This window comes from Colius striatus, chromosome 15, assembly GCF_028858725.1.
Source record: "Colius striatus isolate bColStr4 chromosome 15, bColStr4.1.hap1, whole genome shotgun sequence".
Lineage (NCBI taxonomy): Eukaryota > Metazoa > Chordata > Aves > Coliiformes > Coliidae > Colius > Colius striatus.
In genome coordinates, this window is record NC_084773.1 from 12490161 (window position 1) to 12513990 (window position 23830).

At 42.2% G+C, this 23830-nt stretch overlaps 1 protein-coding gene across 2 annotated transcripts; it reads left to right on the forward strand.

Annotated features, from left to right (window-relative positions):
- Window positions 1-1374: 1374 nt before the first annotated feature.
- Window positions 1375-17548, forward strand: CCDC174 (coiled-coil domain containing 174). Of its 2 annotated transcripts, XR_009819794.1 has the most exons (12): window positions 1375-1460; window positions 2554-2658; window positions 3981-4081; window positions 4476-4534; window positions 5577-5757; window positions 7694-7789; window positions 8958-9094; window positions 9485-9579; window positions 9818-9965; window positions 10994-11128; window positions 11682-12732; window positions 15166-17548. XR_009819794.1 is itself a non-coding variant. In XM_062008429.1 (11 exons), the coding sequence occupies exons 1-11, from the start codon at window positions 1419-1421 to the stop codon at window positions 12629-12631; spliced, it is 2049 nt and encodes a 682-aa protein (XP_061864413.1). In that variant the 5' UTR covers window positions 1375-1418; the 3' UTR covers window positions 12632-12776. The 2 variants fall into 2 exon arrangements, 1 of the variants encoding a protein (XP_061864413.1); XM_062008429.1 differs by lacking the exon at window positions 15166-17548 and having other exon boundaries at window positions 11682-12776.
- Window positions 17549-23830: the final 6282 nt, after the last annotated feature.

Genomic DNA, 23830 nt, shown 5'->3' on the forward strand with positions numbered 1-23830 from the left:
CCACAAATTGTGCTTTGTGTGTGAATCACACACTTCACATTCCCTGAGATATGGGTGTAGCTTACTCAGCAACTGAGTCTCTCTGTCAGCTTTGCAATTCTGTGTCCATAAACTATTTAAACAGAGGCCTAACTCAGCTTCCCAAACATTAAAGCAATACATTTCAAAAATCAAAAGAACTCTATCTGATGCTTCTATCACCTGTCACATTGCCAAGCAACAGTGTCGGAGTACCTTATATTTTTCCACTTTAATAAAGACAAGTGAAAGGCAGCTTCCTCTTGCAACCCCAGATAATTATGATATTCAGAATCACTCTGAATTAAAACCTGTCAGACAGTCCTTTTTCTTCCTGGGGTTGTTAAAGGATGTAATGAGCTACCCAGTATAACATAGAATTCTGCTCCCCAAGAGCCATGTGCACTCACGTCTGAGGTTACAGAGCTGGGTCCAGCACATATAAGGAGGTTTATATTTGATTACTATGGACCACACTCGCTGGTCCTGCAAAGCTGTGGCTCAACTCCCACCTCCCTCAGCACAGACCCTTGCAGGTAGAGGGCCAAGCACAGCAGGATAGCCAGAGCACTCCATCCCAAGTGCATGTCTTCAACGAGACAGCCTAGAGGGCACAGATATGATCACATGTTGAAGGACATGGCTGTCTCCAGCTCCAGGCAGCATTTCAGGTCTCACTGCCCAAGCATTCATGTATCAGCAAAACCAAGGCAGAGATTTATTTTGTTGTTAGGGCTGTTGATATCAAATATCAAGCACATACTTCTTCATTTATTCCCAACCCTGGCTCTTTGCTGGCCTGCATCCCTGCCAAGCCCTCTCTCCCTTTGGGTCACCATGGCCACCAGCCCAGCATCTGCAGGGCACCCCACATCACTCTCGTTGGCAGCAGCAGCTGAGCCACACTGGGCTGTTTCCAACAGGAGACCTCCACCTGCCAGCTCCCCTCATGTTCGCCCAGATAGTGAAGCCACAAGCTGGCAGAGCTTCGGTCACCCTGAGCCACCCCAGGCTGAGCACGGCTTGCTCGCAGGCTGCCTGCGGTCAGAGCTGGAGGCTCTGCAGGAGCAGGAGCAGGAGCAGCAGGAGCAAGAGCAGCAGCAGTAGGAGCCGGAGTCGGAGCGGAGCGGAGCAGCAGCCAGAGCCGCCCCGCTCCCGCCGCCGCCGCCCGCGGCAGCCGCCGCCTGCCCTGGCGCTCACGGCGCCCCCCAGCGGCCCGCGCCGCGCTGCAGGCCAAGCGCCCCGCCCCTCGCAGCCCTTCCCTCCCCCTGACCTCCCCAACATGGCGGCGCAGGGCTGGCCAGCGCCGGCGCAGTAGCGCCCCGCGTTCGCTGCGCTTTACGGTAAGGCCGCAAAGCGAGGCAGCAGGCGGCCGGCAGCGGCGGTTACCGGAGGCCGCCATGGACCGCAGGAAGAAGCCGCTGGACGTGGCCGCCTCCTCGGTGAGCGGCCGAGCCTAGCCGCAGACGGGGGGAGGCAGAAGGAACCTCGGGGGGGCCTGCCGCGGGGTGTATAAGGGAGTGAGGGCGGCTCGGCGTGCCGGGGGGCTCCTGCGGTGGGCCCGGCCGGCGCAGGCCGCTGCCGAGGAACGTGGTACAGCGGAGCACGGAGGGGCCGTTCCCCCGCCCTACCCCCCACCCGCGGAAATGCACGCTCGCTAAAGCAAGTGCCGTTTGAAAGGGTCGCGGTGGAACGTGGCCAAGGGTACGGCTGAATTTTGGGCCGATGGCTTCTAAGCAGTGGCGGGACAGAGTTAATTGTCAGCGCTGCGTCACTGTTACAGGGGCCTGGGCAGCAAATGCTTTAGTGTTTGGGACAAACATTATGACCAAAGGCTTCTGCTTTCCCGATGTAATGTATATCTGTAAGTTTGTCATGTCTAGAGCTTGCACGGAAGGTAGCACAATGTCCTCTTCCAGACTAGGCTTTTAAATCGAACTTCAAGGCAGTCCCCGTGCGGGTGATGTTTCGTGACAAAAGCTGCGCGGGCGTTGGTCATGGGTGGCACTGCTGCTACAGGCTTATTAGAAAGGAAGAAGAAAGACAATCTAAAACTCTGTAAATAGCATATGAAACAGTGGGAAAGTATATCGATTTCATGAAAGCAAAGTGCTACCAGTGCTTTCCTGAGACAGAATTTCAGTCGTTATCTCAGGGTTAGAAGTTTCCTTTCCAATCCAGGACTGTGATTTTGTTAGTCCTTCTGTTTGTCATTGGGAGGCTGGTAAAATCTGTATGGAATTAAGTCTCTTATTCCCATTATATATCAGAGGATAAGGGATATCATGGAGGTTTTTAATTATCTGATCATAATTTGCATTCAATTTTTTGTATTGTTTGCTGTAAACAGAAAAGTTCTCTTTGGGGTTGGGTAAGTGCTTCCAAGGTTGACATAAAATGCAATCAAATGCTCAGATAACTGTCAATGCCAGATCGTTTTCCAAGAAGCACAGTTATTCCCCTATTGCAATAAGTGATGTAAGTGCAGTAACATGATGTGTCTTGGTGATTTGTTTCTTTTGCTTGCTGATGTAGCTGGTAGATCTCAAAGCAGAACTCTTCAGAAAGCAAGAAGAATTTAAGAAAGAAAAGCTGCTGAAAGATGCCGGCATCTTTGCAAAGCCCAAAACTCCTAATAAGGTAGCGCTATTTTTTCATTGTTGTTTTTGTCATTCTTTCTCCTTCAAAGTAAGGCAGTTGATATTCAAATCTAAGTAGATAAATACTCAGAGCTGTGTTACAATTCAAGTGTAAAATCTGCATAATGAGGACACTGTTTACATTTTATTTCTAGGTGAGATGACTGTACAGAGCAGAGGACTTACCTCATACTTGTGCCCATCTGAATTGCTGCTTAGTCTTTGTTTCTCAGGGAGCCACAGCTTTTGTAGCTATAGGGAGGGGCATTTTTGGGTTTTTCTCCAGGATTTGATGTGCTGCTCTGAAGGATGGAGGAAGAAACACTTTTCATGATAAATACTCTGCTATCTGTTCCTCTGTATCACAGTGTATAATAATGAATACACAATTATCTCTCTTGTTTTACTCTTCATTGCACATTATTTTGTATTCACTTGGTAGCTTTCTAGTAGTAGAGTGTGGTATTGCTGACATTCAGCATTTACAGTGTTATACTGTAATCAGGGAAACATTGTATTTTGTATCTAAAATGAAGGTAATAGAAACAATGCCTGGCTATGTTATTACTTCAGTAATCAGCAAGATGGTCAAGGGAGTGGACTATCTCCCTTATGATGAAAGGCTGAGGGAGCTGGGGCTCTTTAACTCGGAGTGATCTAAGGGGTGATCTCACTACTGTTTACAAATACATAAAGGGCAGGTGTCAGGAGGATGGAGCCAGGCTGTTCTCAGTGATGGCCAATGGTAGGACAAGGGGCAATGGGTATAAGGAAGGGGTTCCAAAGAAACACAAGGAACAATGTCTTCACTGTGAGGGTGATGGAGCACTGGAAGGGGCTGCCCAGGTGGGTTGTGGAGTCTCCTTCTCTGGAGACATTGAAAACCCACCTGGATGAGTTCCTGTGTGACCTGCTGTAGGTGGTTGCTCTGGCAGGGGGGTTGGACTGGATGAGCTTTCTAGGTCCCTTCCAGCCCTTGAGATTCTGTGACTATTCTTTTCCTTTTTTTTTGTAACCTAAACATTTTTGCCAGAATAGATTTTGTTTGATTTCTGAGTGCTTTGTTGTTGTTGCTTTACTTTACTTCTCAGCCTGTCCTTAACTAATTATATCATACTGCAATCTGTGTAGTTTTAGGACATACCTGCTGCATCCCACAGTGCAATAGGTACAGTCTCAAGTCAAGTGTAAGATGTTTTTCACAAAGTCTTTCATGATTGATTTGCAAAGTTTGCATTATGCAGTTGAAATATTTTTTAATCATTATCATTTCAATATCTTCATTTATTTCTTTCTTTGTTGTTATAAAATTGTCCTCAACAGAAGCCAAGCATCTGGAGCAAACAGAACACAGGAGTTGCAAATCGAGCCGAGAAGGATGTTGAGCAGAAGGCAGAAGAGGAGCATATATTAGATACATCAAGGTAACTCTTAGGCTCTGCAACAAACGAATGCTTTGTAGAACTTGTTTTTCAGTGTTTAGAAAAGCAAAGAAAGCAAGTTATGCACTTTTAAGACCAGCAGTTCTCATTAGACCAGCTAGTAAGACCAGCATCAATTCCACGCTCCTTACCATTCATATACAACTGGCATTTCAGCAGTCTTGTACTCTAGGGCTACCTGCCCTCACGTTATCAGAGCACCTAGATATGTCAGATTACTGATTTTTTGAAGGTCATAAGTCAGGTTTTAGCAAGGATTTCAAGCACTCCTGATACTTCCCTGATTGATTTACCTAAGGCTAAAATGATCATTCTGAACTGTGTTTGGGATTGGTAGGGCAAAAATACTGCACTGCTGGGTCTTTTCTTTTTTCAGGAAGAAACTAGAAGAGAAAGCAAAGCTGTATGAGAAAATGACAAAAGGCGACTTTCCAGGTGAATAAAACTAGTCTAAATGAGTCTTTTATATATGGATATATATATAAAAAATTGTTTGTGGAGTTCACCATAAAAGTTGGGTTTTCTGATTCCCTGGTGATTTATAGCAGCCATACCATGAATTCACTGCTTATCTCACTACATGGGTAGTAAAACTTACTATATTTTTTGAGTTACACAAAGTGATTGACGTGGGTTATTCAGCTTTAAAAAAGAGAGAAAAATATAAGTACTAGAGAAAATAGAATTCTTTTTTTGAAGGACAGTGTGTCCTAGTAAAGCATTAGGGGCTTGTTTCACTCATTAAGTGGGTGGAATATATTCTGTTTTTTCAGTATAGAATCTTAGAAAAACAAAATTAATTTATTATTATTAATTCTTATGCAGTCTTTGGATTGCATTGCTGATGTTCTGTCCTGCATGCTAATTCTTGGACCTTTGTTAAGAGGAGAGGAGCAGGAGGGGAGCCCAGCTGATCTGTATGTGAATGGCACCCATGCAGCTAATGTGGTTAAAGGACTCTAATCTTCCCTTTTCTTCTCTCACTCATTCAGTCTCTTGCAAGAAGTAATTTTTAAAATAGGATCCAAATCTCTCTACGATTCATCTCTGATATTTTCTTTACTAGTATCCATCTTTAGAAAAGTACTGTAGTGACTGCTTATCCCCTGCCTACACACCAAATGTGAAGCATCAAAAAAGCACTTGAACTGTTAGGTAACAAACCCTGTACTTGTGAAACAGTTAATGAACAGAGAATATTTTAGTGCAAAAATTGCAACCTTTTCTATATTGTACACAAACAACTAATTGCTTTAAAATACCCTGAAACTTCTGTTCAGAAATATGGGTTATCACTGTGGAGCCAATTTATAGCTCCAAGTTTGTTTGGCATTGAATGAGATTTAAGTATTCCCCAATAGTGTGGTCAAGGGTATTGCTAGCAGCTGAAAAGCTGATTGTGGCTATTTTGTATTGATTTTGTGTTCAGTTCTGTTCTTTTCATGGCTGTTCTCTGAAAATTGATTTTCTGCTTTAGATGAAGAAACAGAGGATTTGTACCTAGTGGATTTCACTCAGAAGATCATAGACAAACAGCACGAAGCACAGGAACTGTATCAGAGTGAAGCTGCTCGAAAGACTTCAGAAAAAGACACAGATGATGAGGAAACTCAACCTGAAATGGAAATACCACCACCTGAGGACCCAGATGAGGAATGGTTGGTGCTGCTGACTGGGCTAACCTGTCCTGACAGTCTGTTTCTTGGCAATTGCATGAGAAAATCATTTTATTCTCCAGAATATTTGGAGTGGCACCTGGGATTTTTTGGTTAATTGAGAATTCTTCTCAACTACCCATTGTGAAGAGGTGGTCACATGTTTTTCCTTTCATGTCTCATTGAAAGACAGTCCATGTTACTTTCCATATAGGTGACAATACAGTAGAATCTGCATCCAGGATTTTGAGAAATATGCATCAGAGAAATATAGTCTGAGAGACGTGGCAGTATCGTCTCTCATGCATAGTTTATGGGAGTTCTGGCAATATTGATACAGTTTTACTCTTTGAAGTCTTGAAATGTACTTTAGCAGAACTTGGAGGTTTTATTGTATCCACCTTTCCTTCTGTAATTGTGTGTGACTTACAATGAAAATGGCTGTTCATTTTGTGTGACCTTCTCTTAAAGGAGAGAAACTCTAATGGGAAAAAGAACAGTGTTTTCCAGCGTTTCTTCTGCTGTTTAACTGCAGCATAGCAATCTGTGAAAATACTCAGTGGCATTCCAAGTCACCACTAGTTTTTCATCCAAGACACTAGGAATAAACATGAAACCAGTCAAACCAAGGATTTTCCTTACCCATTTGTTTAAAGTGCTTATGGAACGGAGATGGTAGTTCCAGTAGTCAGTTTAAAACAGCAGGAACCAATAGAAAGCAGAGCACTCTGGTTCTGCAGCTTGTTAGGCCGATATAAGATTTGCAATGTAGTGTTTCAGAGTAAAATGGGAGACTGAATCCAGCAGATTAACAGAAGACTGCTGGGCTGGAAAGGCAAATATACCCATTGCCAACATCGTAGTGAAATTCAAGATGAAACTGTTAGTGATCCAGTGATAGGCTGAAACTGCTTTGTGCTCTCATCACAGTAAAGTACCAGAAATTTAAACTGATACATTTTACCATTCACATGGTACTCTTCTGTCAGTGCATACACCTCACTATAGTCACGTGTACTACTATTAATGTGCTGTCCATCTCAGTGAGGCCATGTCCTAATGAGGACATTTGGGTGCTAGTGTCATTGGTGCTAATTATTCTGCAGCCATGGTTACATCTTTACAATAGAGAATGCAGACTTCTTTTTCCACTGATGTTACATTGTAATAAAAAACAAAGGTCACTGAGTATATAAATATCCTTAGTAATTATGTGCAAGGCTTAACTTACTAAAAGGACAGATCTTTAAAGGTTTGGGGTTTGGGAACTAGATTGCCTGTTGTACTTTCAGATGTACTACTAATTCTTTACAATGGGATAATTGAGGCAGCTTGATGCTAAAGAACTTTCTAGCATTACAGGACAATAAGTGTAGCTCTTAACAGCTTTTTTCAACAGCTGTAAATTTTCAGTATTATAAAGAGCTGAATAAGAAGCACAGTATGTGCTTCAAAGGAACATTTTGCTTGCATTTTAGTCTGCCTTTGTTATGCCAGTTGAACAAATGCTATCAGCCTATTCCAAATGAGCTTTGGGCTGATAATTGAAATATATTGTAGCAATTTCATTGCCAGAAGTCGATGTTGCATTATAATTTTCACCATGGGAAGCAAGTACTAGGCTCAGTTTTATTTTGAGTCAAAAACTACATGACACTGTAAGTTCTGAACATTTCAGCCTTATCACCAAGGCAAACAGCCCACTGAAAGGGAGATTGAGCATATGTCTGTGATTAAAGCTGTCACGTGCCCTGTTCACAACGAATCCTCTTAACCTGTGGGTCTCTTAGCTGAAGGGTAGAAGAAACTGTCACACAAAGAGAGGCTGCGAGGTGATGGATACTCTGTGGAACGCATTGTTGATTCTGTCTTCTGGTTGAGAGTTCCCTAGATCTGCACATAGAAGTTCTGCATCAAATTTCCTTTGCTTTCATTACAGGGTTGATTATGTTGATTTCTTGGGCCGATCTAGACGCTGTATGAAGAAGGATTTGCCAAGCCTGCTTAAAATGGACCAGGAGCTTCAAGGGAAAAGGTGTGGTTCCTCCAGCAGAAGTACATGTTCTTTGCAGTATTTAGCACATATCTCTTTAATGAGAAGGGAGAGAGGCTGTGCTTTGTTACCCCATTCTTAGTCCAGAATTGTTGATGTTGCTGCTTTCTCTAGGTTTACTTCAGACAAACTTCTGCTGGTTACAGCATGGTGCTTTATAAAATAGAGTAGCTGCAGAACAATTGTGCCTGACTGATTTTATGAAAATCTTTTTTTATAAATTCAGATAGTATTTCAAGGTTTCTATTTTCTTTCACCTTGGCAGCTGACCATGTGAATACATGGTCAGTGTATTGATTTTAAATTGCAACAGACTGGAAACCGTGAATTTCACATAAAAGCCCAAATGAAACATTCAATAAACTACTAACGGACACTTTTTGATATAAATGCTGGCTAAATCTAAAACATCACTCAAGGACCATTGTTTGCAGAGAAAAGGTCTAATAAATTGACTTGGCAATCTCTCAGATGTTTGATGCATCTTCTCAAACCATGGTCCTTGAAAGGGACTGTATTTGCACCTTCCAGAAAATGCCGGAGAACTGATTCCTGGTTCTGTTTAACCTGAAAACTGATGGTAGTTTTTTATCAATTCAAAAGTGAATTTGTTAGATCTCCATTTATTTTGTTTTGCACTTCTTTTAAACATCTGTTTAACAGCTCTTCTGTTAAGATTATTACAGCAGCACTGAGAATTGTTTTCTTAAAGTAATCTAAAGGCACATACACTGAGCCCTTACTGAAGTTAAAATTCTTTCACAGTAATAAGGGTAGTGTGTTCTTTATGTTTTATCATAAGATGGAGAATATGAGTGCTTTGAAATTGCAGTCACTGCATTGATATGGATGACGGTCAGTCAGCAAAAATGGCTTTAGCTAGTCACTAAAAGAAAAAGATCCTGCTTCTTATTTTGGGAGAACAAAAAGATTACTCATATTGGGTATTAATATTTGGCATGGACTTGAAGGGTAAAATAATGAATAACTTTTTGTTATTTCAGATACCTTTAATTTTCTTACATTAAATCTGAGAGGTTTCTATATATGATTGCTAGAATCCCAACAGATGCCAATAAAAATTATTATTTCATCTGTAAAACTGATAACTCTTAGTTCTGCAATCCCTAAGTACTTTTTTTTTAATTAGGCAAGGTCTTGATGGGAATACTCTGTTATCTGAAGACATGAGAAAAGAACTTCAGAGGCAGCAGTGGGAAAAAGAAGAGGAAGAAGCTCTCAGAAAACCCATGGGACCAATACATTATGAGGACATTCGAGAAAATGGTATGCTTCCATACTTCACATATCTCAACATCAACAAAGAGATTAGTCAAGGAGGAGGCAAGAGAATGTTACTTCTTGTGCCTGCATGGCAAAGTATAGGTCTGTGTTAAGCCATGTGGGCAATAACCATTCAAATTCCCAGAACAGAAATCAAGATTTATTTTTCCTCAAATTGCATTTTTCTGAAATGTATTTTTCAAATTTCACTCCCTCCTCCCCTCTGCATCTGCAGGAAGCTTCACTTCATACATCATCTAAAACAAGCCTTTTTTAGCCATATGTGGTGTATGTTGTTGGGAGTAATTCCATGCCTGAAAGCAAGGTGTGGCACTTGTTACTGTCAATTATAAACTGAGTGGAACTTAAATTTATTGATGTTGTTCTTTTCAGAGGCCAGACAGCTTGGTGTTGGTTACTTTGCCTTTTCTCGTGACAAAGAACTGAGGCACAAACAACGGGCAACACTAGATATGCTGAGAGAGCAGGTATGAGTTTAGAGCAAACTGGCATATGAGGGCATCCTAGTTTTGGCGGTCACCGTCTTTGATTTGCTGTATAAGTCTTACAGGAGGTGATGCCTGCAGGTGGCTACAAAAAAAAATTGATCTCTTTTTCCCCTCTTGAAACATAGTACTATGGAGAATTGCTTTTGTTTGTTTGGTGAACAAAGATATGTAGTTGATAACAAAGGAAGATTAATTCATGTGTTTTTTTCCTGTTAAGACACTTGATCAGAGAACTAAACGTGAACAGTTAAAAGAAAAAAGGAAGGCAGCTCTAGATGCAAGGCTGTCTAAACTTCGAGCACGGAAGGTTAAGAAGTTAAGGGAAGCTGGATTAGAGGAGGAGGCGTTAAAACTGGAGAATGGAGGTATGATCTGCCTTTTAAAGTTCAATACTTGCTATTTCATCTTGGTCAATGGATGGACATGCTGTAATTGATATAGGTTTGGACATTCAATATGTTAGTATTATGTATTCTATATATACAATTAGTACAACTGTTAAGGTAGTGACAGTTCTTATAACTGTGTAGATACAAAAGCATGCCAGAAATAGCTTAATAATGCAAGTAGAAATGTGATATGTATATTGCAGGCTATTTTTATTCACACCTGACAGCAGGAACTATGTGAGTTAATTATGCAGGTTGAAATTTTACTGGCTTTTTTTAAGATGAACTAGAATAAAAACTAGTAAGTTAATTTTTATATCACAGAATATAGACATCTACAGTTTTAGTGCAGTCTGGAAATTGTACACACAGCTGACTTCAGGATTTAGGATGATGAATTTGGGTTCTAATCCTGTCTCTTCACTGTCTCCCTTATGACACCGCTAGTCACTTGTACTGCCTGTCTCCTGCTGTGAAGTGTAGCTGTTATTTCACTGTGTCAGAATGCTGTGCAAGGGATTAAATGTGAAGTGTTCTGGAAATGGAGAGCACTAATGTGCCACTGCTAACTCTTTTACTGTTGTTCAGAAGAATAAGAATGCAAAATATTTTCTCCAGTAAATGAAATGGAGCTAACAAGCTAATGTTCTCATTTTTACCTAATTTTTCTAGCTTCAGTATAACATTTGGCATACTCCTTCTTGGGTTATTAGGCAATAGATTTTCAGCAGTCTTTTTGATACAATCAGAAAGCTAATGAAGTGGCTCTTCCTAGATACACTTCCTGATTATCTGGCTTGTCCATTATCTTTTCTGAACTAATATACAGTAATGAAGAAAAAAAAAATCACCTCCCCATTCAGATGTATTTCAGTATTAGAATTAAATTAGACCACAAGCATGAGCTCTGTAAATGCTAATAACTTTTGCTTCCTATTTTTCCTATGAATTTCATATAGATTTTATCCTATTACTAACAAAAACTACCTCTTTCTGTAACACAGAGCTGAAAAGCGTTCCTGATGAACCAGAAGCTCCGAGAGTAACTGCAGCAAGTAGGAAGGTGGAGGTTGTCATCCAGGAGAGAAGAGATACAAAGCCTGGCGTGCCTTATGTCCGAGAGTGGGATAAAGGCAAAGGTAAGGAAATGCAGATTCAGAAACATGGTTTGGAAGCAACAGGATTTCATTTCTGGTCTGTGATTGTGCATTGTCATTCCATTGCAGTACTTCAGAACTATTTTTAATGAGAAATCAGCAGCTGTCATAGTAACTAGATTATCTACCACTGCTGTTGAAATAAGTTACCATTTTTCACCTGTTCCTACTAGAGATAATCTCATCATCTCCATCTTATAATATCTAGGCTCTTAATGCTTTGATTGGTGTTTTGATTCACCCCTAACTAATTAGTAATTGTTCATAATCAATGAACATATTGTTAAGAGACCTGAAAGTGACTAGGATGAGTTATACAGAGGAGAGTGCTTATCTCTAATGCTTAATGCTTTTGTTCCTGCTCTGTATGAAAGCAACTGTCAGCTTAGCCAGCAAGCTACTACTAGATGGAAAAGTAACTTCAAATGGCTTTTCACAGCTGCATCTTCTCTGTTTGCTTATTTTCCCTCCTCCCTGACTGATCTTCAGACTCTGAAATCTATGTTCAATTTACCATTTTCTCTGTTTGTAACAGAATTGATGTTTGGACAATGGTCAAAGAAACAGGAAGAACTCAGAGATGAGCGAGATCCAGAATTTGCACCACCTTCTAATTACTTTGTGGGACAAAAGAAAGATGATAATTACAGAAGTCAGAATTCAAGCAGTCCTGAAACCTCCCCTGAAAAACTGGAAACAGAGATGGCACAAGACCAACAGATGCCATCAGTGCAGGCCAACAGCAGCAGCACTAAAGGTGTGCCACCGCCAGCACAGGCTTACAGCAGCAACGTTCAAGATGTGTCAGCATCTGGAGAAGCCTGTGGCAGCGATGCTCAGGGTGCGCCATCGTCAGATGACAGCAGTGATGATGAGGATATGCTGCCACCAGCACAGGCCTATGGCTACGGTCCTCGAGGTGTGCCGCCTCCAATGCAGCCTTACGGCTATGGGGCTCGGGGCGTGCTGCCATCAATGCAGCCTTATGGCTACGGCCTTCACGAGGTGCCATTTCCAATGCAGCCTTATGGCTATGGTGCTCAGGGTGTGCTGCCGCCAATGCATTCTTATGGCTACAGCACTCATGATATGCCATTTCCAATGCAAGCTTATGGCTATGGCACCCAGGATGTGCCACCAGGAACACACGCCTGTGGCTGCAATGCCCAAGACATGCCACCAGGAACACAGGACTGTGGCTGCAATGCCCAAAATGTGCCACCAAGAGGTCACACCTGTGGCTGTAATGCCCAAGACATGCCACCAGGAACACAGGACTGTGGCTGCAATGCCCAAGACGTGCCACCAGGAACGCACACCTGTGGCTGCAGCACTCAAGATGTGCCACCAGGAACACACGCCTGTGGCTGCAGTGCCCAAGATGTGCCACCTTCAGCACAGACCAACAGCAGCGATGCTCAGAATCAGGAACCACTTTATGAAAGTTTAGATGATATGCTTTCTTATTACAGACAAGTGACTTGAACTGAGTAAAAAGCTAAGCAAATGGTGATTTAGAGAACTGAAACAGAATTATCTTCTCAGCAAGAATATTATTTTCCTCCATCTGGGAAAAATACATTTCTGTAAGTAGATCAAAATAAATCTCCTGGAGACCTAAGCAATCTTACATCACTGCTTTTTCCCTCTTGGTTCTTTTCCCCCTCTTTATTATGTGGGGGTTTTTTTTTTTGCAGTACAGATTTAGTTTAGTATGTATTTCATTGAGGTTCTTTGCCACTTGCACCTGAACTTTGGTATCTATTAATGTCTTTTTTCTAAAGATGAACTTTTCCTTTACTCTGTCACTCCCCAGTTAGCTTCCAGTTTGGAGGTACTATGAGTTCAGTGAGATCTGTAGAAACAGTACTGGAATGGCAGGCCCTCTGCTGCCACATACAGAATGGTTTTAGGAAATTCATTGCCTACTTAATCTCCTGCCTTTAGAAAACGCAGAATATTATCTAGTGACCTGTTTCCATGGTGGAGAGTAGTTTACATGGTTGTAATGTTCCTGAGCTCTGTATTTAATTCATAATTCTGTGAAGGAATCTGAGTGGAGAGTGGCGTTGCAGAAATCAATAAATAGTGATGGTTAGACTAAGAATAAACACTTCACAAAGTCAAAATCTTGACACCTGAAATAACTGTCTTACTAGTCTATAAAATGCCCTCAGTTCTCCATGTGCATTTTTTCTTGCATCATCTGTTATATTTATGGCCTTATTTTATTTAACAGGTTTTTTCAAAAACTACTAGAGCAGTCATTATGTACAGAAGCAGACCAACCTCTACCAAACAAGCCCTTATTTCAGAATCTTAGTGAAGAGAACAATACGTATTTATCATGGAGAACATTTTTATTTCTGAAGGCAACTTAGATACCCCCCATAACACACTCACTGTCCCCAAACTCTGTTTTAACTTCAACTAGTAAACACATTTCCATCTCTCCTCTTTCCTGTATTGATGGCTTTTGCACAGGAATTTGCAGAGCAGGAATAACACCTATAGGAGGAGTAACACCCCACAAGAATACCAGTGGTAACATTTTAAAGCCACAAAATACCCCAGTCTTTCATCCTTGCCAAATGGTTAAAAGACTGAAGCTTTAAGATTACTTTGGATTTCTGTTTCTCTGAACAGACATAGAATTTGAGGATCTTATGCATTACTGCCAGGTACACTTGAAATGCAGAGAAAGTTTAGCAGCAGCTCATGGGTTTTGCTGCTGCTGACACTGACCTGAACTCAGCCTGATGTTAGGGTGTATATTTCTTCCTCTCCTTGAATCTCTTCAGTACAAATAAAGAACCTGAAAGTAAATAATGAGTATATACTAATGACTAAAAGGAAGAGGAAGATGTTACAAACCCACCTGGTTCTACCAAATGTGACAGCATCAGTGCAAGGATTTTTTCCTCTTACCTTTGGTACCATCTCAGGTTAGTCAATATTACTGAGATGGCAGTCTAGTCTTACTGGTTTTCTATAAGAAATTCTGCCAGTATATACCTATTTTCTGCTATCTATTTCATAGTAACATTGAAGTAGTGTCTGATGACCCTGATCTAAGTACAATTGGTTTAAGTGCTGTGTCACATCACATTTAGTTTTGAGTTTAAAACAATTACATCGTGTTTTAGCATCTTTCTTCTACAGAGATAAATAGTCAAACCAGACATTTCTAATTTGACTGTTAGGAAAACAGTCTTCTTTCAGTGCCACCAGTTATTGAACTTGTAGGTAGAAACTGATGTTAAATGTTGGAATGTTTCATAAGGAAGTGTTTGGTTGCCCACAGAGGAGGCCAGGCAAAAGCTAATTGCTAAGTTAAGGGTTATTTGCAAAGACTCTACTACTTTTTAAAGGTGCTAGACTACTTTGAGTAAATTTCCTAGGTATCCACACCAGATTCCACTGTGATGCCTCGACTGGCGAATGACCACTTTTGTCCTCGAGCTTAAGTGGTGCGGGAACACTTCTGATATTGTGTTGACAGAAGTGACTTAATAGTGACAGTCATGTTGAAATAATTAGGGCAGCCTAGTTGTTACAGCACTAGCACAAGAAATAAAGGGCCTCATTTAGATTCCTACTGTCAGACAGGGAAAGCTTTGTTCAAAAGCTGTAACTTTTGTGCACATGCATGAATGGTCAGTTTGAACTCAAAACAGCTTTGCTGTATGTTGGAGGCAGCACTGGAGTAATCACCTAAGATTTCACTTGGAATGGGCAATTTGATTGTGGGAGGCAGGATTGGTTTCCAGCTTAGAAACACTGTGTTTTTAAAGCAGTAATGCATTTAGAAGCATTTTATGAAACCTATTGGAAAAAATAATCCATTTTGACCAGAGATGCTTTAATAATCCTTATTTAAATTTCATAGCAAGAAAGATTTTAGTACCATAGTTTCTTGGTTTCCTACAGTTAAGATCAGACTGAATGAGCAATTCTGCTGTTTGAAAGAAATTGGAAAAGATCCTTAAAACTGACCTGTAATTTTATATCTTTGAAAGGTCACAACTTAGAAATCACTATAATGCCCTTGGAAGGTGGGAGTGCAAATGATGCTATTACAGTTTGGAGAACAAGGAAATGGAAGATGGAGATGGGCAGAGCTGCTAAAGGCTACAAAGGAGCCACTGTTCCAACTGAGTTAGACCCAGGAGCTCTGTGCTCAAACTGCCATTGTATCTCTGTGGTATAGTGTGTCTCTCCCTCTTATTTTGTTTGAGGTAGCTGTGGAAGGAAGGATCAACTGAAACATAAATGCAGGAGAAACTTCCCAGAGTGTTCTGAAGCTTGCTGGGCAGCACTGTGAAGTGTTTTAGGGTGGCTTGGGTTGTGTACTTCATGCTTTCTTAGCTGCTTTTAGTCTAGAATCACAGTATGTTAAAATTATTTATCAAGCCTCAGAATATTATTCCCAAATAAGATAATGCCACTACCCCTGTTTTGTGGAAATAAGAAAACTTAAATGCAAAATGTCTTGTGCAAGGTCACAAAGCAAATCTGTGGCAGAGTAGAAGTTCAAACCCAGTTCTCCAGGCTGTCTAACTTATGCCAGAGAAGTTTCGTATTTAAGAAGGACCTCACATGCATCAGTATGTGGAAGTCTGTCAGAGAAAAGTATGATTTCCTTGGAGCTGAACTAATTCTGAAGAGTAGGCAAAGTACTTTAAAACATTAGAGCTTGACTGGAATTCATCAGGGCAATTATATGCTTTGATGAATTTCCCTATAAAGAATTTTTGCATCTATTCTGCTACTATTTTAATCACTAACATTCACTTCCTACTGCCTTCTGGGCTTTGCTTTTCCTGTGCCCTTCAGACTGTGGGTAATTTTACATATGTACTTGGTTTCAGAGCTATATTTTCTTTGCATTAGTTTAATACTAAGCTAGAGCCACACTAAGGAATGAAATGCCATTTATTACATTAGCATTATGTAAAGAGAGACAATCACAGTGTTCCTTTGTTCAGCTTCATTTCCATAGCCTAATACTAAACACAGGAGGACTCTTGGCCAGGAAGACAGTTCATTGTCTACATGAAACTAAAGCCTATTGAGAATGACTCTCGCACAGCAGTGATCTGTCACTTTGCCATTTGGTCTCCTTCCCTCTTGTCTCGATTTATTTTTTGGCTGAAATGCTTTTGCATATTCCCTCATACTGTGAAGCACACATTTCTATTCAGTGTGTTTTGCTCAGACCACCTCAAGTTAGCTTCACTGTGATTGGCAACCTCATTCATTTAATTTAGCAGTTCCTGGGGCAAACAGTTGCCTATTGATACGCTGCCAAGGTTACAGTCTTCTCATATTCTGGCCAGATCTAGAGGATGTTGTCTCCCATTACCTCTTCCTCCTCATTTTAAGTTGCCACCCCCAAGTTACCTACTCCAACACCAGTGGAAAATGGGTATGCGCTTGGTAAGAATCTGCCACCATCAGTATATGACTGATGAAAGTAAAGCAAGCCTGTGTTTTCACACTTTTCTGAGCATGCATAATTGTAGGCACTGTATCTGCAGTTGCATTTTGCTGGAATTTAGCTCTTTGCTGAGAGGTACCAATGTCAGTGTTCTGCACAGAGACAGGGGCAGTCCCTTGCTCTGGGGCACCAAATCTAAGGCAGCTTTGTCCTACATCTTTGTGTGAATATTTTTCTGATACCCAAGTTGTCTTTATCCAAAATGCAAAAAGCGTGCTTGAATTTCAACCCTTACCTGCTCTGGCTGGCTGGCAGGACTCAGTCTTATCTCCAGAGAAGGCAATTTTCATCAAAGGCCGATTTCCACACTCTCAGAGGGGCAGCAGGGATCTGGATCTGACTGTGAACTATTAGCATGTCAACTAAGGCTGTTAGGTGTAAAAAGTACAGCCAGATAAGGTTAGAGGCAGATAATTGTATTGATCACATTGTCCTCCTTAACTGTTTTTAATCCAAACGCCTCTCCAAATCCTTCAGTGTCCAGGTACAAGTTCTATCAGTAGCTCTAGAGTTGTTAAAATGTAGTCCTGATAAGATCCTAAGTATCTCTCATCTTGTAGTAAATTTGGACTAAGATCTTCCCTCCTCTCCCCTTTTTTTTTGGGTGAAGTTTTGACTATGTCCAGCATTGACCCAAACTCAAGGTATCGACTTCACATTTTAAAATAGTTAAAGAGGCTAAACAGAGACAAGAGCAAATGTAATAATATTCCAGGAGTTGGTTAACATACAGATGACTGGATTTGTTTGCCCCTCTGTCAAAGGCATGGCCTAAAGCAGTCTATAGATATAATGTGAACTTCTGTAAAACTTCAATTGCAGTTTAACAGTTCAGGCTGGAAGCTTACTTTGTCATTAAGAAGCTGTTTTGCTTGCTTTCTCTAAATCAAATAAAATTATCTTTTCACAGTCAGAGAAGTAAATACTATCCTTAGTAAGCACCTAAAGAAGAAAATAACCCCTACTTGCCTTCTGGAAAGTTGACAATCAGTTTAGCTTCATTTAAAGGAAGGGATCCAGAGGTGATGCAAGATGTTGTTCTGGTGTTGTGCTGCCGACTCAGCTACTAACTCACATCACAGAGGTACCTGATCATGTTCTGACACCATCACACTCAATTATTAACGGGCTTTGGCCTTTAAGTGCAAAGTGACTGAAACTTTTTATGTATTCATGGTAACATGGGCTTTTGCTGACATAAATGTTGTGTAACTGCTGCACTTACCCAGCCTTCCACTTTAGGTTGCAGCTGTGACCAGAACTGAGAGAATGACCCTTCTGCTTCTATCAGAGAGGCTTCTAGTCTTTATCCAGAGGTGCTAACAATATTCAGTGCTTATCATGTATTACTCTTTCCACATGGAGCAGTGTAAATCACCTAAATTTATTCACATAGGTTGTGAAATGTCTTCACACTCAGTTAAGAAATAGAAAGCGGCTTCATCAGACACCAAGGAGCCAGACTACCATAGATGTGTAATAACTGAACAGTTTCATCTTTGATTCTAACAATCTCCCCCTCATTATGTTTACCTTCAGCTCGCCCTTCATGTTTACAACATTTTTCCCTTTCCCTTAGCTGCATCACTAAGATGGCTGTAATCCTCGAGACTGTAGTATAGGGGAACACCAGCGATCCTCTTCCTGGTAGCATCCAGGGCTGCTTCTCTCTCTGAAACCACCAAATAGCAAAAAACCTGGCTCTCCTAAAGCTTTAATGAACACAGAGGCACGGGTTTAGACCAAAGAGAGGCCATCACGCCATGCTGTCTCCTATAAGATCCACCTCTCCCCAGAGTTAAGTACCTACCTTCTGGACAAAAGGCATTCAGAAAACTATTTAACTATGCCCTTACATCATTAAAGCTGGTGGGATGCTGTGCCAAAAAATATGTGAGTGTGGTCCTTGGAGGATTCCCTGACAAAGCGTGGCTAACCTCTGCTGTAGTACTGCTCTCCCAGACCTTGTCCACTGGTGCTGGAGAACACCTCTCACACACAACGCTAGGAGCAAACACGGCCCACGGGAGGGAAAAGTCTGGGAAGTTCTTCGTTCTGGGGAGCCTTGGTTCCTCGATGGTAATGAACAGGCCGCGTGGGATTACGAGCGACGCCGCCGAGAGAAGCGAAGCGCCCGTCTCCCCGCGCCACAGCCGCTCCGCCCCTGAGGGGAAGGCGCGCGCCCTCACGCCTCAGCGCGAGCCTCTCGGTACGCGGCGCATGCGCGCTCTGTGCTCTCGCTCTGTATCGCTCCGCTGAGCCGCACTGCGGCCGTCGTGCTGAGCAGCAGCCCACAAGGACGGGCTGCCCTGTCGCTCTGGGAGCTGCGGAGAGGCGGCCCGTTCCCGAGGTGGGGAATGGCCGGCGGGAAGCAGCGCGCTCGCACGCCTCCGTCGCTAGGATGTGAGGGAGGGCGGCCGTGTCACCGCGCACGCGTCAGCCCCGGGCACCGCGGCCCGTGGGCGGCAGCGCGGCGGGCGCATGCGCGCGCCTGCCGGCCGCAGTGCCGGATTCCCGCGGCTGCGGTGCGCATGCGCTCAGCGGCCGCCCGCAGCGCCGAGGCGTGACCGCGAGGGGGCGACAGAGCCCGCGCGCTGCGCCCGCCCCGCGCCTGAGGGCGCCCCGAGCAGCCGCCGCAGCCGCTGAGGGGCCAAAGGCGCCATGGCGGGGGAAAGCCCGCCACGTCCTCTCCCAGGCGCCGAGGGCACCTGCCAGCCCTGCCCTGCTGAAACGAGGCCTCGTCTTTCTAGAGAAAGAACTATGCATCCCCTGAATAAGTCACTCTCAGAAGGTAACACCCCTAGCCCTCTAGCAATATGTCGTTAAAAGGGAAAACCTTGTAGCAGCACCTGGTGCACTGACAAACAGCATCCACAGTCTCTTTCTTACGAGCCCAGAACGTCTTCAGATTTACCATGTACCTCCCCACAGATGCAGGGGAAGTGCCTTGCTGTTTGCAGAAGCAAGCCCCACTCGCAGCCTTTATTAACGGAGGAAGCAGTCTGTCTACCATTACCCTTCACTGAGGTAAGAAGTGCTCTGCAATAATTCTTTCCCCTTAAATCCTGCCTTAGGAACATCATATTCCTTCCTTGAAGTTTCCATACCCAGTGTACCATCCCTGCTATTAATATAAAAAACTTACAGCCTCATCAACACTGTTGGGGGCTGTGGAGTCTCCTTCCTTGGAGGTCTTAAAGACCCGCCTGGACATGTTCCTATATGACCTGATCTAGGTGACCCTGCTTCTGCAGGAGATTTGGACTAGATGATCTCTAAAGGTCCCCTCCAACCCCTACCATTCTATGATTCTATGATTCCCTCCCCTCTACCCCACAAAACATTGTGAGTGTAAAGGAACTGTTATGTTTTCGGTATGCACAAGGTCAGGGAAAACAAGGTGTAGGTGATTAGTTGTAGGACAAAAGTAAATGTATGTTCAACAGCCACCAGGACTATGGGGCATAGCACCAGAGTGTATTTAAGTAGTAATATGAAAAGGAGTGTTTTGGATAGTGGCTTACCCTAAGGCAAATGCTTTGCTGGTGATGGAAGTATAACCTAACTGTCTAGAGAAAACTTCCAGCTGTTAGGAGAGCATGTGCTGATATAGCCACATCTTGGTTAATTGCAGCTAAACCTAAGCCTCCAAGATGAAAACTGCAGGCCTTGACTCTCATTGTCAAAAGAAAAGAGAAAATGAAATTTATTCTCACAAGTAACTCTAAAACCAGCAGATGCACTCAGGCTGTATAAGGGCACAAATGGTCTCCAGTAAATGTTTCATTTCCAGTATAAAACAATAATGACATTAAAAAACAAAATTTACAGGTAAAGAGAGAAAATATTACATCTTAACAAAAATGATTTATTCAGACTAAACAAAATGTACAATGTTTCCCAAATGACAGTGAGTTTTCATGACTTTCTGAAGTCTGCAGATCCATTGAGTAACTTCATCACTTCTTATCCTGCGGTTTGGTTGAACTACTTTTTGCCAGACTTCTTTATTCCACCACTGGCTGCCAAAAGAAACACCACAACTAGTTAGACAACTGTGACAGTGCTTAGCTACAAATTTAGTTCCTCATAAAGTCAGAGCCCCGCCAGACTGCCTGTACAACTCAGATCCCCAATGATAAATTGGTTTTGCAAGTGCTACTCTTCTGTGTTTGTGATCTCACATGCTTTACACTGAATGGATAACTTAACATTAGAAACCAAGTTTCTCCTGGAACCAAATATGCCCCATAAATCTGAAAAAGTAATAAATATTTCAACAATTCCTTTGTTCCTTCATGGACACCCTCCACTTATGTCTTATACAGCAGGAACATAGTATGGTCAAATCAAATTCAAGTCTAAGGGGATACAAGCACTGGTATCCCTACAGCAGCTAGGGCCCCCAGCTGTGACTGAAGCTCTACAGAAGTGGGTACTTGCATTATGAGAATTCCAGTTTTCTGGAATTGTCTGTTCTTTGCAGTCCTAATTATTGAAGAGACTAAAGCAGGGTGAAAGGACAGAACATATTAACATAGTAACCAGTGTGGCATTTTTTGTGGCTATTTCTTTTACAACATGTTTTGTGTATGACCAGTGGAAAGGAAAAAGAATAGCAAGCCTACAGCAAGATAGGCTGCAAGGGCTGATGGTCAACAACAGACTTTGTAGTGCAATAAGATTCTAACAGCATTGCCTTGCTAAGGCTCTTGGGAACAGTCTATCCCTGTCACAATAACAGTAATCACTATGTGCTTTGGCAAGCATCAGATGACTGAAATTCAGTCAATGAAAAGGCAGAGTAATAATGGCAGGAAAGAACTGTGATGAAATTTGTAAGCTGAAGCGCCCTACACACAGTTTAGGATGGTAAGGACATAGAAGAGAGGCTCAGAGAATTGCTTAGCATCAGTCCATAATACTAAAGACATTCTAAGTCACACAACCAGCACATTTTTTGTACATCAATAAATCAAGGGGCTACATCAATCTGAGATGAATAAACAAGAAATATCCCAAGTCAGAGGGACTTGATGGCACTCCCTCCAAGAGCACTGAAAAGCTCTAATGTGAAAATGCAGAACTGCTGGCTAAGACTGAAAACTTTTAGGAGGAATTTCTTTACTGAAAGGGTTGTCAGGCATTGGAATGGGCTGCCTAGGGAGCTGCTGGAGTCACCGTCCCTGGAAATGTTTAAGAGATGAGTGGATGTTGTACTTAGGGAAATGGTCTAGTGGTTGATAGGGCTGGGGCAAAGGCTGGACTCAATGATCTTAAAGGTCTCTTCCTGCTGAAATGATTCTGTGACTCTATGATTCTACTTATCATTACAGCCACTATGTCAGAGGACTCTCAGACTGCCAGCATAGTCCCCAGACACAGAAAGGTTTCTGTAAAGCACTGGGAACTATAGACCAGTGAGTCTGACCTTGATCTCTGGAAGATAAAAGTCTGTAATAAAGCAAATGGATAAACAATCTTGTGTAACTTAAGAGGACTCCTGAAAATAATAAACCCTTCCTCGCTGACCTGCTGCAATTCTGAGGTTATCGTTAAGTATATGGATAGAATTAATCCAGGGAATTTCATATTTTTAACATGGCAAAGGTTGTTAGTGAAACTAAGTTGCTATGGGATTGTCAGAGAGGTCTGAGACCTTTCAAGACTGAAAGCTTGCTGAAGAATAAAGCTAAACAGTCTTCACAGAATGGAAAAGTCATTAGTCACATTAATGGACCACAGGTCAAAAACACCCAGAGGGAACAGGCAGGTGGCCCCCTTTAACATCTTTCTATCACTGCAAATGCTGGAGGAAGACTCATTTCCAGTCATGTGGGGTTTTCTTCTTCCAGGAATGTACTGCTCTGTAAGAGATTCATCATTGAAGGGAACAACGACTGGATATGTTAAACTTTTAGGACTGTGAAAAAGCCTACATGTAATAGATCTGGAAAGAAAAGGATGGTATGCTAAAATAAGCATAGAAATGTCTCTGCACCATCCCACAAGAACAGGTTAGCATGCCAGACACACCATTACACCTGCTGAACCACAACCTGCAAAGTAATCTGGGGATAAAATGGGACTGTGAAAGGAAGAAAAAAATTAATTAACAAATTAAAATTAATTTGTTACTTATCATCTACACCTGCCATTGACTTACTGGTGGTGTTAAATAACCTAGAGGTATGGGCCCTTTTATGTTTGTCAACGAAAACCACACAATTTCTAGAGCCAGCAAGCCCTCCATGTTTCCTATCAGTATGGCACCTCACTTACTGAGGGGCCCTTTTCCAGCAGCCTTTGCTTTCATCTCCTCAAGTTTCTTTTGCTCCTCCTTCTGCTTTTGTTTAAATGCCAGATCTGTCTAAAGAAAAGAACAACAGTGTTTGTTAACATCTCCTCCCCTCAAAAAAACCAAATATCTGAAACAACTGACAAGCAATGAGAAACAAATGTCATGTTCCAACAGCCATAAAAACCTGACTGAAGTGATGCAAGATGTCTGAATACCACTAAATATGTCAACCTTGTAGAAGTACAACAAAGGGTTTTTTTCTGAACTTTTAACTTTGTCAGTTTGATCTTTCTGAAATGAAACGAGCATCGTTTCCCATGGCATCATCTCACTCTGCCCTCTGAATGACAGATGTTGGCACTAAACCCAGTTATTAACATGCCACCAGTGACACCAGGAGCCTGGAGCACAAGTGCTGTCTAACAATAACACTTGCATTATGTAGGATATATAAAAAAAAAAAAAAAAGATCCTTCCACAACTATGTCATTGTTTTTACCAGGTTTAATACATTTGTATTAGTTCTGAGAAATCCAATGAGACTGATGGCAAATTGCACAGGCGAGGCAGCTGCCAAGCACCCCGCCACAGCAGCCTCCAGAATCCAAGGCAACTCAGCCACCCTCTGCCCCTCACATACACCTTCTTCACAGACATCAAGGCTGAATAGGACCACAACCTTTTCCTTTAGCATGCAGAATCTTGGGGTAACTAAACCAAGGACCTTCACAAGTGAGATTCTATAGATTCTTCACCCATCCAGTCCATGGCTTGACTACTGAAAGTTTTCAACTTCTTTAAGTTAAAGCTTCCCTTGCTGCAATGTAAGCCTAGTTATTACTTCCCCTACCTCCTTCACACAGAACAGACTCTTCTGTTTCTC

Excerpts from the sequence above, each read along its gene's own strand:
- CCDC174 (XM_062008429.1), top strand. The coding sequence starts at position 1,419 with ATGGACCGCAGGAAGAAGCCGCTGGACGTGGCCGCCTCCTCG. Across the intron at positions 2,659-3,980 it reads AGCCCAAAACTCCTAATAAG|AAGCCAAGCATCTGGAGCAA; the intron begins GTAGCGCTATTT and ends TGTCCTCAACAG. Across the intron at positions 4,535-5,576 it reads GACAAAAGGCGACTTTCCAG|ATGAAGAAACAGAGGATTTG; the intron begins GTGAATAAAACT and ends TTTCTGCTTTAG.